The following is a 15,298-nucleotide window of genomic DNA, read 5'->3' as shown; positions in this document are numbered from 1 at the left end:
GTGTACATCAAAACCAAAAGTTAATTTTTACTTTTTTCCTTTATTGACAACTTTCGCTGCATGTTTGGGTTTTGGCTCCCAGAGGGCATTTTTCACAAATCTTGAGGCTGCCCCTCTATCCAGCTTGCCAGCCTTTTTCTTGTCTGTTATTTCCTTGACTCGGTTCATGTATACTCTGATTCTTTCCTTAGAGACAAAAAGAAAAAAATGCAATGGATTACTGAACTGTTCACCACCACTAAGTTTTATTATGCTATTATACTACACCTCAGTTAAATTCAACAGATAAGTATTTATGGCCTATTAAGTGCACAGTGCTAGTAAAAGCGAGGGAAAGGATAAACATGCTGCCACGCTTTCCAGGGGAAACACAGACACTAAAAAGTCATTTTAGGAGTATTCTAAGGCCTTCTAAAGAAAAAATCCTACCAAGACATCACTACACAGATAAACACCGAATTGTTGATAAGCAGTTTCACATCTTTTTAATTAGCATTAACCCAAACCCACATATCAACTATTTGTATCTGAAGACCAAAATCTAAAATCTGAGCTCTCATGCATGTACAGCATCTAAACTAAATTCTGCTATAATTTTTCTAAACAAACAAATGAGGCAGATTTAGCTATTTATCTTTTTATATTAGCATCTAGTGTCACAATTAAAATAAAATGAAAACAAGGTCTTTTATTCAACTTCATAATTCTGACTGATAAGGGCATGAAATTTGCTAATAAAATATACAGTTCTAATCAGACTTTACAAGGTGAGAAACATAATATGCTGCTGGACCACTTTGAATCTTCTGAGACCATTAATCAGTATAAATGGCTATCCTATACTTCAAATGGAGAAATAAAGTTGATGAGACCCATAAAATAGCAGAATAAATGATAGATTGCTGCTTAAAAGAAAGGTTCATTAAAATAATGAAAATAGTTATATAAACATATACAAAAATGTAGGCCCTTAGAATGTTTCCATCATTAAAAGGTTGGCAAACCTACTCAAAACCCTCTCCTCACTCCCTTTCCCTCAAAGCACTGTAAAAGCCACAGCCCTTAAGATGAGGGCAGCATACACCCAGGCCAGCCCTGCCTCGGGGCCTGGGCCCAGCCTACCCTCGTGCCTAGAACCATCTTCCTCAAGTCCCTACCTCACTACTCCCTGCTTTTCTCCTGGCCCACTCAAATGCTAACCTGGTTGGTAAGACTTTGACCTCACTGTTTAAAAATATAGTCCTATCCAATCACGCCAACCCTCTTTACTCTGTTCTATGTTTTTCCCTATAATACGTAACTCTGTAACCTACTACATATTCATATACATATTGTATATTACATCTCCCTCCATTTCATTCTTCATCTTTGCTCACTGAAAAATCTTCTCGCTTGGCAATAATGCCTGGCTCCCAGTAGGTACACAAATGTTTGCTGAATAAATAAAGTGACTATTTTCAGTGTTTTTCCCCATTTATGATGTATATGGCAAACAGGTTTCAAATTTCACAATAACTACGATCAATTACTGGTGTCTGTCACAAGGTCAAAAAAGGGGAATGGGTTTTTGTTTGCTTTTCATTTTCAACTTTTATCCAGAATATCAGTATCCTTCACGAAGTGGGTTTTGAGGGAAAAAAGTTCCTATCCTTCCACAAAGACAAAACTGATTATTCCTAATAATCTTGTGTTAAGTGGAGAAAGAATTTTATGCATGTAAAGTTCATTTTAGAAAGTTGGAAACAGTAAAATCTATACTTCTTAGGGTTTAAGATAGTCAAACCAAAATCTACATACCATACTGCTTTGTGTTTTTGCTTTAAGTATTTTTCTCAACTGCCATATTTAAGAATGAATTTCTTTTTCCCTCAAAAACTTTAAAAGATAAAATGTCTGAGACCACACATTAAAAATGAACACAAGTTACGTTTACTTGTTTTTAAAATAAATGACCAACTGCTTTACTAAGTTGCAAATAACATACATATCACTTACTGTAGGACTTCAGAACAAGAATACAATGTCAAGTGTATTTCACATATATATCTACTTTATATTTTATAAACACAAAGAATAAATGTATTAATATTCTTATTCATAAAGTCAAGTCAAAAAGGCAACCATAAGTTTGATTTCTAATTTTTTCTCTCAAATTGGATCATTTGATTTAATATTTGAAGTCAGCAAAAACTCCAAGATATCAGACCTTATATACTGTACTTATACATCTAAATGGAATACAAAGACAAACCTACAAGATTTATTACAGGTTGTAAATATGTCACTAATGCAGAATTACTGGACAGTACACATATAGCTGGTGCCAAAAAAGCTTTTAGCTTTGTTGCTGAACTGGATTCTTTACTGCTGAGAAAATGAATTAATGGAGGAACTGAAAAGGTGGGGGAGAAACTTTCCCGTCTTTGCTAGTAAATCAACTAGAATATACTTTTAAGAATTGGGTAAGAGTTAAAAGAGAAAAAAGGTGGCACCAGAGATGAACAGGATTTTAAGAATTTATAGGAAAAATAATATGGAAGTTATAAATAATTACTAGAATCCTAACATTTTCTCCCATCCAGATTTATATAATATATGGAACATCAATTCTATAATAAAGGTAAAACAAAAACCAAAGACATGATAAGATCTGGCTCACTCATAATTTCAACTGTAATTTTGTTCTCCATACTTAGTGTGATAAAGATAGTAACTAAAATTTTGAGAATATTATAATAGCCAGACATATAAAATAAAAATAAATTAACTGAAATCTTACCAATTCCTGCTTTACTGGATGCTCCTTTGGATTGACTCCTTGAGTTGCCAAATAAACTATAAGAGAAAGATTTCATGGAATAAAATGATGCATATATTAATAAAAGCATTCTAATAAAGAAATTCTAGTTTCTCACAAAAAAAGCCAAGTCCCACTGATAGCTAATTAAATTTTACATTACTCAACTTCTACATATTTCTATTATAATATTATATAATATGTGACTCATGAGTATCTAGTATTCTGATTTAAGAGAAATAAATATCTGACTGTTAAACTGCCATAAAGTATAGTGACATATAAATTGTTATCATTTAAAAAAATATATCACACAATTATTAGCTCTGTAATCAACTCCAAAGTAATATACATACCCCAAAACATTGAGTTTAATGTGTATGCAGAAACTAAATCCACTTTAGCCTGCTCAAGTGGGTCCAACTAATAAAAAAGAGAAAGAAAAAAAGAAATACACAAATTCTGAATATCATCAGATAACATTTAAATTCTCACAAAGCACAATGTATCAAAGAGATGTTTTTTCACTTCCAATAATCCAATAATGATCTGGAAATAATTTGCAAAAAGAAGTGTTCGTAACCACTGAATTTTACCCACAAATTTTCACTATACAGGGTATCATCTTTAGTTAGCCAAGGAATGTGTATAATCCAAGAAAAATTCTTCTGAATTATTTTAATTTCAGGAGTTACGACCTGGGCTTTCATGTCAAAAGTAATTTTTCAGTATAAACATTGCCCATGATGCATTTATGTATAAGAAGCAGGCTAAAATACTTAAGCAGTACCAAAGACAGAAAAAACATAATGAGATTTGTTTTAGACTGTCAAAGTCAATTTACCATTTTGTCCTATAGAGTTTCCAGAAACCCTGATAACATCATTGTAATACCTAAAAGGTCAAAGATAGAATCTGTCAAAAAGAATGCTGTGAGTGCTCCTTGTTTTTCAAAACCAAGACAAAATAAAAATAGTTAGGAAGCAATTTTTAAGGCTGGATTTTTGTTTTGCTTCTTTTTCCCCTAAAATCCCCACTTATAAAACTGAAAGGAGCAAAAAGCATAAATCATTAATTTATTTTTTCTATATGTATCATAAAGCAGCACTGTGTCTTGTAAAATGCATTTTCAGGAATTACAGTCTTTAATACCTTCTGCAACAACTCATTTCTTGAAACCGACATCATGGTCTTCAGCATCTCATCAACAGCTCCTATGGAATTCTCAAATGTTGACAAATACTCATGAATTTCTACAGGATAGTCTTCGTTAATTTCTTCACCTGCCATTATGACCAACTGGGAAAAACAACAATAAATTCTTAGAATTCATGTCAGAGACAGAAGTTGTTCTTCAGTGCACCAAATAAATCAAATTTTCATTTACTTCAAAATCATTAAAAGAGTTAAAACATGAAGATAATTACACAAATGTTCTTAGAATACAATTGTAGAGCAACTATCTTTCAACCTCCCCTGTTCTTAAATGCCTGGGGAGAAAAGAACCCACCCAAATCTACAACAACTCAAACTCTCAATACTTTTAAAAGTAGTAGGGCTGGCCAGATAGCTCTGCAGATTAAAGTGCCTGCTAAGGCAGACACAGGGAGCAGGGTTCTATCCCTGGTGTGCTGTGCTGGCCCAGCACCCAGGCACACTGAGACAGCGATTGAGATTTGATGTGGTGAAGAGTGCCTGTAGTCCCAGCACTCAAGGGGCTGAAAACAGGAGAATCCACTACAAGTCCGAGCTGTGTAGTGAGACCCTGTAGACCCTGTACTAAATACATTTAAAAAAAAAAAATACTTTTAAAGTACTAAAACAGGATTACAAACATAAGGCAGCAATTATCAAAATCCCACATCTGAAAAACTATTTGCTGAAGTTACAGATCAACAAAAGAAAAGCAAATCTGATAAATTACATCCTCTAATATCTGCTGAAAGAATAAAGTGTGCGGGAAAAAGCAAATATAATTTAGTCTTTCTAAATTTAGGTATTGTTCTAGGAGGATGTTATATTAAGCTAAAAAAATAGAAATCTTAGGTCTGAGAAATCTTGATCATCTATCACTAAAATTATTTTTCCAGCCCATGCATATTTATACTTACATTCCTTAAGCTTCTTTAAAATATTAATAAGAAATTCAGACAATCCATAAATCACATAAAGTCTACAAGAAGAAAAGAGGAAATGTGGGAAAAATAAACTTACTTGGTTTTCATTTAGGGCAGAGCACACCCAGACAGCCTTTCTTTTAAAATTCACATTTATATCATAATAATCAATAGGCAAGAAACAGTAAAATTCACACAACACATAAAGGAAAACTGAATTTCAAAAGCAATTCCAAGTCATATATAACTTCAGATTTTAAAAACTTAGCAAAAATATCTCCTTTGTTATACAGCTAAAAAGAATACAAATAATATGTTTAGAGGCAAGTAGCACAGCAGAATAAAAGAGTCGGCTTTCCCTCTCGCTTTATCACTGACTTTGTCACCTTAGATAAATCAGTGAGTCTCTCTGGGCCTCAAATTCCTCATCCATAAAGTAAGGCAGTTGGTCTAATGATCTGTAAAAATCCTCACAGTTCATATGTCTCTTAGATTTTAAAAGTAATATTAGAATATTTAGTAACAATATAACGACATTTCCTTTGAATGAGTATATTTCCCTGAGACATCTGGCTTCATTTTTAAAAAAAGCAATGCCTATCTGAGGATCCTTATTTGAGCTGTATCCAGCGAATGTTCAACCAGCAATTAAATGAAGTTTAAGTTACTGTCCAACTAATGATTCAACTAGCAATTAAATGAAAGACTATAGGGGCCAGGGAGATGGCTCAGTAGAATAAGCGCTTCCCTGGCAAGCGCAAGAGCCTGAGTTCAATTCCCAGTTCTGCAAAAAAATAAAAACAAAGAAGACTATAATAATTATTAAAAAAAAAAATCAGGAAAGAATTGTGACTCCTGTTTCAAAGGGTTAGCTGAAAATACACATTCATCCCACAAAATGAGCTAAAATGACAAAAAATCTAAAGAAAGAAACATATAAAATGTTGAAAACCAAAATGGCATATAACACATACACATCAGCTGACCTCAACAGCACAAATTCAGTATACAGAATTTCTGTAAACAGTTACAGTATGCAAGATGAAACTTATAGGAAACACTGATAAACAAGAGAACCAGAATCTAAGGATAACCCCAAGATCAAGGGCCCCTAAAGGCTACAAACAGCTAAATCAATCTCCACAGCTGTGAAAGACTAGATGGTGCCGGCATTCACTGCCCAGATAAAGGTATCAGGTCAGTGATCTACTATATACACAGAGTATACACTTTTCCTCTTTTCATGTGGAATTTGAAACCAATAAATTTGAACATGTGGATGATAAGAAAGGTATTCTGGGAGAAAATCCAATTCCTAAAACTAAAAAGAATTATATAGACTGTTCATTAACCAAAAACACAGAAGGCGGACAAAGACCTCCAAAATGGCTGTGGGCCTAAAAGACTGTATAAGCAACTTCTAAACTTTTAAGAAACATTCATTCCTACTTAACTATTCAAGGTTAAGTGGGCTACTGGAAGGTGGCAGTGGGCCCTGGCCTCAGGTGTGTCACGTCAGACCCTTCTCCCAGGCCTTCTCCCGCTCTGCCTCCTGGCTGGCCTCAGGCGAGCAGCGGCTCCTGCACCACGATGTTCTGCCTTGCCTCAGGCCCAAAGTAATAAAACCAGAAAACCAGGCACCAAATCCTCTGAAACTGTAAGTGAAAATAAGCCTTTCTTCCTTATAACTTGCCAGTGTTTTACTGCAGCAACAGAAAGCTGGCTAAGACAGATGCAAATAAGTTTTAGGATTAGGAATGCTCAGTGTTAGCCAAGGGTATACGCTAAAGGTGGGTATACATAAAGTGGTACAGATTTCCTTAGTGCATACATCCTTTGACTCCAGAAATTCTTTTAAGAATCCTCCCTACAAAAATCCTTATACAGTGCTAGGGAGATAGCACAGTATAATAAGCGTCTGCCTGGCAAGCGCAGGGTCCTGAGTTCAATCCCTGGTACAAAAACAAAAAAAAAAAAATCCTTATACATATGCATACGAATGTATTAAGATGGACTTCTCAATCTCTTCTCAGAATTTCTTCTATTGTCTCAGTTTTATTTTATTTTATTTCTCCACCTAACACAAGAAGTACAAAAAGCATCTTGACTCTGAATCCTCCTCTCTTACATTTTGGATCTTAAATGTTCCCTCAAGGTTCAGAATTGAAAGCAAGGTCCCTAACCACAGAAGTGGTAGAACCTTTAAGAGAAGGTGCCTAGTGGGAGGATGCTAGGTTCCTAGGGGTACACCTTTGATGGGGACCTTAGGGCCCCAGACTCCTCTCTGATTGTTCCATATATACCATGAAATTGAACACTTTTACTGCACCTCCACCACACACTGCCCACCATGATGTTCTGCTTCACCACAGGCCCAAAAGCAATACAGCCACATAACCACGGACTGAAAATTCTGAAACTGTGAGCCAAAATGTCTTTTTTTCTTACCAGTTATATTGTATATTTTGTTACACTGATGGAAAGCTAACCCAACCTCTAGCTAAGACCCTATTCCTCTCTCTCTTTTAGAACAAATTCCTCAGGAAGGTCGCTTATGCTGCCTGTAATGCATTCTCTCAGAAGCCTTACAATAGCCCCCTATTTTTCACTTAACATTATCCATCAAGATCACCCACACTAGGGCTGGGGAGACAGCTCAGAAGCATAAGCGCTTGACTGGCACAGGCAAGGTCCCAAGTTCAATCCCTGATATCACAAAAAAAAAAAAAAAAAAAGATCACCCACATTGCCACACTGTTACTTCAATGACAACCATCATTCACTCAAGTCGTTGACTCCTTCCCCCTTGGTTTCCAGGACATCACATTTTCTTAGCTTTTCTTACTCACTGGTTGCTTTCTTGGTCTCTTTGATGCAATCTTCTCATAAATCCTCAGCCTCAAGCTTTAAACTGTCCTTAACTTTCTTTTCTACCTAATTTACTCTTAGCTCAGGGCTTTATATTGCATTCATAAACTGATGACTGCCAAGTTTGTTTCTCCAGCCCTGACCTCTCGCAATAACTCCACATTTACATTTCCAACTGCTTGTTGTAAAATCTCAGAGGACATCTAATAAATATGACCCCAAATGTAACCTACCCAAAGCCAAATTCCTAATCTTGCCTACTATAGTTTTCCTCATCTCATTTCATAGCAACTTTCCAATTATTTTCACTCATTTTCTAATGATTCAGACCCAAAACTTCAGAGAACTCCTTCACTATTTTCTCATTTTAAAAACATACCCAGAATCTACCATCACCCTGCTCCAAAGCACCAGCATGATTTGCCTGAACTGCCGCATTAATCACCTAAATGGCCTCTTTGCTTCCAGCTGCACTGTGGGAAAAAACAATCATTCAAAACTGGGAGATCGCAGCCTCCAGAGACATCGCCACAGTTCTAGAGAGAGGAGCAGGCAGACAACCAAGAGGAGGTACTGGGCAGGCTCATCAGAGGATATGCAGCTACCTTTACGTTTCAGTGTTGGTTACTCATTACTTATGGTTAGAATTTAAATTATTGGCTGAAAATTGTACCTGGTGATATGTACACTTTTGCATGTAGAAAAAAAAAAAAAAATATATATATATATATATATATATATATATCCTGGTTCCATGGGTAGCTCAGAAAGAATTAATTACATGTGAGCCAGAATAAGAAATTAGAGCTGCTATCTGCAAACGTTACTACTTTTCTCTTTAGTATGTCTTGGGGAAAGTATTTTACAGGCAGATAATTTTAGGTATTAATACTCTTGAATTTTTTTCAGTGTGTATTAATACAAATTAGGGGCTGTGAGTGGGCCTTTCAATAAAAATAGTTGTTTAGCTTTAAAAAAAAAATCAGAATAGAGACACAGATCTTTCTCAAAGGAAAAAGGGATCAAGAGACGGAAGGAGGGTAGAGGGAGGAAAGGGAAAGAGGATGAAAAAATGGAATTAAGATGTGTTTACATGTACCAGCTCCACATAAGCAATGTAAACAGGTGTCGTAAACATGTACAATAAAAAATGCGAGGGCTGGGGAGATAGCTCTGTGGTCTATGCGCCAGCGCAAGGACCTGGGTTTAATCCCCAATACCATATGCCATGCCGGCCCCACACCAAGCCAGCCACCAAGACCAGGGGTGGTGGCGCACACCTGTAAACCCAGTGGTGAGGAGGCTGAGACGGGAGGATCACTATGAATCTGAGCTGTGTAGTGAGACCCTGTACACCAAATACAAAAAAAAAAAGAAAAAGAAAAAGAAAAAAGAAATAACTTTTAAAGGGAAAAGGGGAGCCAGAGATGGATAGAGAAAGGGGCAGAATGGAGAGAAAAGGGATTTAAAAAAAAAAATCCGTCACCTTCTGTGACTTTATCACCTCCCACTCTAGCCTCCCTCATTTCAGTCCAACTGTAACAGTCTTACTCCTCAGTGCTCTTCCCCATCACATCGAGAACTGTGCCCACCTCAGGCCTTTGTATTTCTTGTTCTTCCTAGAATACTCTTCCTCTCTTCCACACCAACAGCTTCAGAATTCATTATTTTACTTTGATCTGTGCTCAAGTGTCACCTATTAAATCTTTCCTGCCCATATCACAACACTACATAAAAAGGTGGACAATTAGAATGAACTTCCTGGGCTGGCTAAATACCTCAGCAGACTAAACCACCTGCTTAGGCAGAGCGCAGCAGCCAGGTTCCCAGGTTACATTCCCGGCATGCTGTCCTGGTCTGACCCCTGAGGCGCGCTGAGGCAGTGATTGAGACTGAGTGTGGTGGTGCACACCTGTAATCCCAGCACTTGGGAGGCTGAAAACAGGAGAATCACTATGAGTCCAATCTACATAGTGAGACCCTGTAGACCCTAAAATACATAAAAATAAATAAATAAAAACATAATGAACTTCCTGATGAAAGGCAATGTGACAGCGTTATGGTTTGTGTCTAGTTGTCCCTCCAAAGCTTCATGCTGTCATGGAGCGGGGACTTCTAGAGTCTGAGATTAACTCATGATCCACTGGGATTACTTGTGTGAGTACTACACCTAGTCTGGGGCATATAGCCTCAGTGCAACATAAGAGAGACAGAGAGACAGACTTCCTCTGTTGCTGTTTGCCGCCAAGGAAGGTTACTCTCTGCCATGTGCTGCTCTGTCTTGGAGCCAGCCAAGTATGTATTGCAACCTCCAGTAACTGTGAGCTAAATAAACTTTTCCTTCCTTCATTTTGGGTGTCAGGTATTTGTCCCAGAAACAAGAGAGAGAAGAGTAACTGAGACACACAGCATTGTTGTAAAGCATATGCTGAATGTAACTAAGCCTTGACAACTAACTTGCAATTTATATGAAATATAGTGGACAGAGAAACAAGCTAATGCCACAAGAAAACAAAGAGACAAACCTAGAGTGAGAACTATTTTACAGGACAACTGATCAGGGCCCAGTTAGAAATCTTAGTGAAAAGGGAGATGCGCTCAGAGAGGACTGTGGGACCCTGGATTCTTCCCCTCTCTCTACTTCTTGGTCCCCACAAGGTGAGCAGCATCTAGCATCATGCACACTAACATTGTGTTCTGCCTTGTAACAAACAGGCCCAAAAGCAACAGAGCAAATCAGCTATGGACTGAAACCCCCAAAACTGTGACCGATAGTAAGCCTTCCCTCTTCCTAGGATGACTTAAGATTGAGTTTTTGATAGAGGAACAAAAGGTAACATAGTTGATTGTGCATATGGTTTTTCTTAAAGGATACAAAAGTTAACTGTAGTTATTTCTCAAAATGTAAATGCAAGAAGATAAGAGGAAACATTTTGTTATCTCTGAACTATGACTTGAAGTGATTTATGATACAGTAACATCTATAAATAAAAATTTCAACTACTCATATTGAAATGTAGTCCTCAATGTCTGATAATCATTTCTCCCCAACTAGTAGCTACAATATATTCTTGAGATATATTCAAAGAACTGCATGAACATACTCCCTTCCCTGCATTTTCTCACCATTATGATTCAAAAGGCTCTACTGGCTTTCCCTCCCACACAGTCATACTTCCCACTCAGCCTTTGCAAAGATGCCTTTGCAAGTCTTCTATCTTTCATTTGTGCCCAGTGGCCAATTCTCAGACAAAGGTAGCCATGTCAGCTTCCAGCCCATTGGACACTCACAAAAGGCAATATTAATGCTACCCAAACTCAGCTGGGACTTCTCTGTTACATAACTCCTTTAATGATCCTTCACTCCCCCTCAGCACATACTGCAGGATGTCATATAAATGAATAACAAATACCAGTCACATGGGATTCTCCTCTTATACATATTTATTGGTGACCTGTTGCCTCGATATTTGGCATATACTGCTGAGTGAAAACTGCACTGGGTTTAGTTTAGGACAGATGATAGACATTAATCAATCAGAAATATTACAAGATATGGAGAAATACTTAGTATCTTATAAACAATTGAATGTAACTTAATCTGAAGGAAAACCAGGTGTTTCCTTATGAAAGCAATCTTCATAACTAATGACATAAAAGCAGTAGTGGGGTCTTTATGACAACTGTCTAAGTGGGCACTAGCATTAGGCTCATTTTATAGATAAAACCACAGAGATTTAGGTCACAGGACTAATAAATGACAAAGCTGGGTGGAATGGAATCCAGATAAATGAGAAGTACCACTCACAGAGCTTCGCACTGGCTCCTTATCCTCTCAGGACAAAATCCTCTCATACAAATCAAAGTTTGGTCCTCTCCCCCTGCCAACCCTAACACTTATCTTCTCCCGACCCCTCAACACCCACTCAACTTCTGCTCCTGTCATTATTCCACATGATTAGAATCTCCACAATTTCCATAGCAATGTTCAGTAGGCCTGGAGTTAGAATAATGACCACACATGGGGAACTGGCCACTGAATGTAGAGGAAAGAAGTCTTGCCAAACCATCCTTAAAACAGATGACTATGGCCAGTGAGATGGCTCAGTGGACTAAGCACCTGCTTAGGCAAGCACAGGGACCAGGGTTCGATCCCTGGCACCACAGGCCTTGCTGGCCCTGCCCCGTCAGCATGCTGAGCTGGCCACGAGTGCAGGCGTGGTGGCGCACACCTGTAATCCCAGCACTGGAAGGCTAAAAACAGGAGGCTCACTGTGAGTCCAAGCTGTACAGTGAAACCCTGTACCAAATACATTAAAAAATAAAATAAAATAAACGGTTGGGAGGTTATGGCTGTGAAAGGAGGAAGAGAGCCCTTTTCACGGACCGCCCCGTGCTTGGAATAATCCCTGCCCATCCATCTCCTTATTCCGAGCCTAGCAAAACCTATTATGCTTTTAAAACCCATACCAAATTTCCCCTCCTTACACTGCCTAAAAGAAGGTAGTCTTTCTCCCATTTGCTCCCAAGGTTCTCTGAATACAGCTTTAATACACTCAATCAGTGGTGTGTGACTTCTCCAGTCTTAGGGTTATCACATATCATTAATATTCCTTGTGTATCTAGATAAATCCAAAGGTGTCAATCCACATTTTTTTTTTTTCGGAACTGGGGATTGAACTCAGGCCTTTGCGCTTGCCAGTGAAGCACTTATTCCACTGAGCCATCCCCCCGGCCCCTTGTCAGCTACTAAATGCTAATATTTCACCCTGAATGCCACAGCACCAGAAAACAAACTGTCCCTGCTCCCCCCGGCTGGTGAGTCTGTCCCTCTCACTAGTTCTTCCTCACCTTCTAATTTGTAAATGCAAACACACCTAAAGAATCAAGCCGGAGCTGGGAGATAGCTCAGTAGAATAAACACCGCCTGGCAAGCACAGAGTCCTGAGTTCAATCCCCAGTACCGCGCCAAAAAAAAAAAAAAAAAATCCCCAAGGATCAAGACTTGTGCCATTTTTTTTTTTCTGCCAACACACACTCCTTTAATGACAGGCACTAATCTCATGACTTTAAATGCTACCTATTCACTGGCAACTCCCAAATGTTTGTTCCCAGCTAGGACTACTCTGCTCACTCCAGGAGCATCTACTCAAATGCCTGCTCAACATTTCCACTTAAGCAGGGCATGATGGTGTAGGCCTGTAATCCCAGCACTTGGGAGGCTAAAGCAGGAAGACCACTGTGAGGCCAGCCTAGGCTACAAAGTGAGTTCAAAGCCAGTCTGGACTACATATCAAGACCCTGTCTTATAATAAATAAACAAATCCAGTTGGACAAGCTTGTCTTTAAAAAAATTTTTTTTCCACTTGTATGACTAACAGATCTTAAACTTAACATGTCCTAACTGAACCCCTAATCCCTTCTCATAAGCCTGTACCTCCCACAGTTCTCCATGTCTCAGTTAATGGCGATTCCACTCTTCTAGCTGTTCAAGCTCAAAGTTTTGACAATGACCTTATACTCAAACCCACATTCAACCCATAAGCAAATCCCACTGGATTTACCTACAAAACACATCTAGAACTAAACTGTTAATCATCACCTTCACTTCTTTCCCTCTATTAAGACGCTATCATTTCATCTGAATTATTACAACAGCTTCCCTAATTAGTCTCCTGGCTTTCATCTACCCCACCTTTCAAGCAGCTAGCCTTAACATAGCAACCAGAATAATCCCATTAAAGCCTAAATCTGTTCACATCATTCCTCTGCTCAGAACTTTCCATTAGTTCTCTACTCACGGCTCTTCAAGATAATTATACCTAAAGTAAAAATATTATAAATGGGGTTTTGTGTAGATTAAGTGAATAATACAGGTACATTTACTAGCATACTGCCTGCCTACCATTTAAAACATTAGCTGGCAATATTAATTATTATTTTACTGAACTGAAAATGATCCAAAAAAAATTCTAATCCGATGTGGCCTATTTAGAGCCATACTTGAAGGATCAAATGTTCGAAAACGGTAGCTGAGCTAACGTATATGAAGAGCCATTTGAAAAGCTAAAAGGAGTCAAGTAAAAATTTTACTATCTCAGAAATGATGTACAAAATACTGCTATTTGAAAGTAACTTCAACATCTTTTGACTCTAGGCGCTTTTATTTTGAAAAACCACGATTCACGATTCACACTGTCATTATTTTATATTCCAACAAAACAATGAATTATTTCCACCAACTACACGAGAAAACGGCCTCAGATGGGCTAACAGCGCAGGGGCAAGTCTGTAATGAAAACACCTTAGTGCCCTACTTCCCCTGTCTCCATACACAGTTTGAAGTCAGCGTAAAGTCGTAACGTCGTGTTTTTACTTCTCGCCGCCCAATACTCGAGTGGATGAAGAATTAACAAACGAAAAAAAAAGAGACAGACAGATGGAACCAAGAGAGGAACGACAGACCAGGGTAAGCCAGTCAGTAAGCAGCCACAAGAGGTGGTGGGGTTCCTGCAACAATGTTCCCTACAACAGCTGCCTCAGATCTCACTCCCGGAAGGCCACGCAGACCCAGCCTCGGGGACAGAAGTGCGCCTTCGCAGAAGCACAAAAAACACTCCACCAGCTTTGAATAATACCTCGACACCTTCGATTCCCGGCTCCAGAAAAACGGTCGCACGATGATGACGTCAAAGACGCGCCGGTTCCGGGGCAGCGAGGGCGTCGCTTACCGATGACCTCACGCGGGTCACCCGGCCCTTGGGCTACTTCTGCGGCTGTTCGGAAATTCCGTACCTTGAGGACGAGGACGTAAAAACAATTTGAGTAGAGGCGCTGGACACTTTATCTAGACTTTTTGGGCAAAAACCCACCCCGAGTACAAGCTGAGCTGACTTAAGTAGAGAAGAATAAAAAGTTTTTACACGTTTCTCCTTAGCCTGAAGTGCCTTTCAGGGTCCTGGTTATTACTACATTATATGCCTCAAAATTACGTTTCTAGAGCAGCTTCCCAAATTATCCCTGAAGAAAGGACGAATTCTTTAGCTTTTCAGCCCATCGCTATGATATTTTGGTAAAATACCGTAAAAATCAATGCTAGGAAAACAAAATGTGCAGATTATAAACTCAGATTTTTTTAATTACCAGTTTTAAAACACGTAACATTGCACTCTGGTAAACAGAATCAGAACAAAAAAACTATCGCACAAATTATACTTAATGTTCAAATGGTGTTGTTTGATATTCATCCCTTTTTACCTCCCATAATCAAAATTTAATAAAAATACGTTGACAAATTTAGATGCTGTAATATATAACTAATTTAGATGCTGTAATATATAACTCTAGAAGCACTTTGAACAATCACAGTAAATGCCAGTCAAAAGTTCTAAAAATGGTATGCAATGTGTTAATTATTGAAACTGTCCTACCAATTTGATTTGAAACTGTCTCATTGCTATTTGTTTATCAATAAAATTATGGAAAATAAATAAATAAATAAAAATAAAAGACAGAA

General features: G+C 38.1%; 1 protein-coding gene across 2 annotated transcripts; it reads right to left on the bottom strand.

Moving 5' to 3' along the window:
- Nucleotides 1–6: 6 nt before the first annotated feature.
- On the bottom strand, nt 7–14,485 carry C1d (C1D nuclear receptor corepressor). Of its 2 annotated transcripts, none has more exons than XM_004636195.2 (5): nt 14,421–14,485; nt 3,950–4,096; nt 3,154–3,220; nt 2,780–2,835; nt 7–186 (listed from the first exon to the last, which is right to left on the bottom strand). In XM_004636195.2, exons 2-5 carry the CDS (start codon nt 4,085–4,087, stop codon nt 28–30), a joined length of 420 nt encoding a protein of 139 aa, XP_004636252.1. In that variant the 5' UTR covers nt 4,088–4,096; nt 14,421–14,485; the 3' UTR covers nt 7–27. The 2 variants fall into 2 exon arrangements, with proteins under 2 accessions (XP_004636252.1, XP_023576642.1); XM_023720874.1 differs by lacking the exon at nt 14,421–14,485 and adding an exon at nt 5,012–5,051.
- Nucleotides 14,486–15,298: the final 813 nt, after the last annotated feature.

Source organism: Octodon degus, unplaced genomic scaffold (genome assembly GCF_000260255.1).
Source record: "Octodon degus isolate 3935 unplaced genomic scaffold, OctDeg1.0 scaffold00078, whole genome shotgun sequence".
Classification (NCBI taxonomy): Eukaryota; Metazoa; Chordata; class Mammalia; order Rodentia; family Octodontidae; genus Octodon; species Octodon degus.
This window is presented reverse-complemented; position numbering and strand designations above follow the sequence as displayed.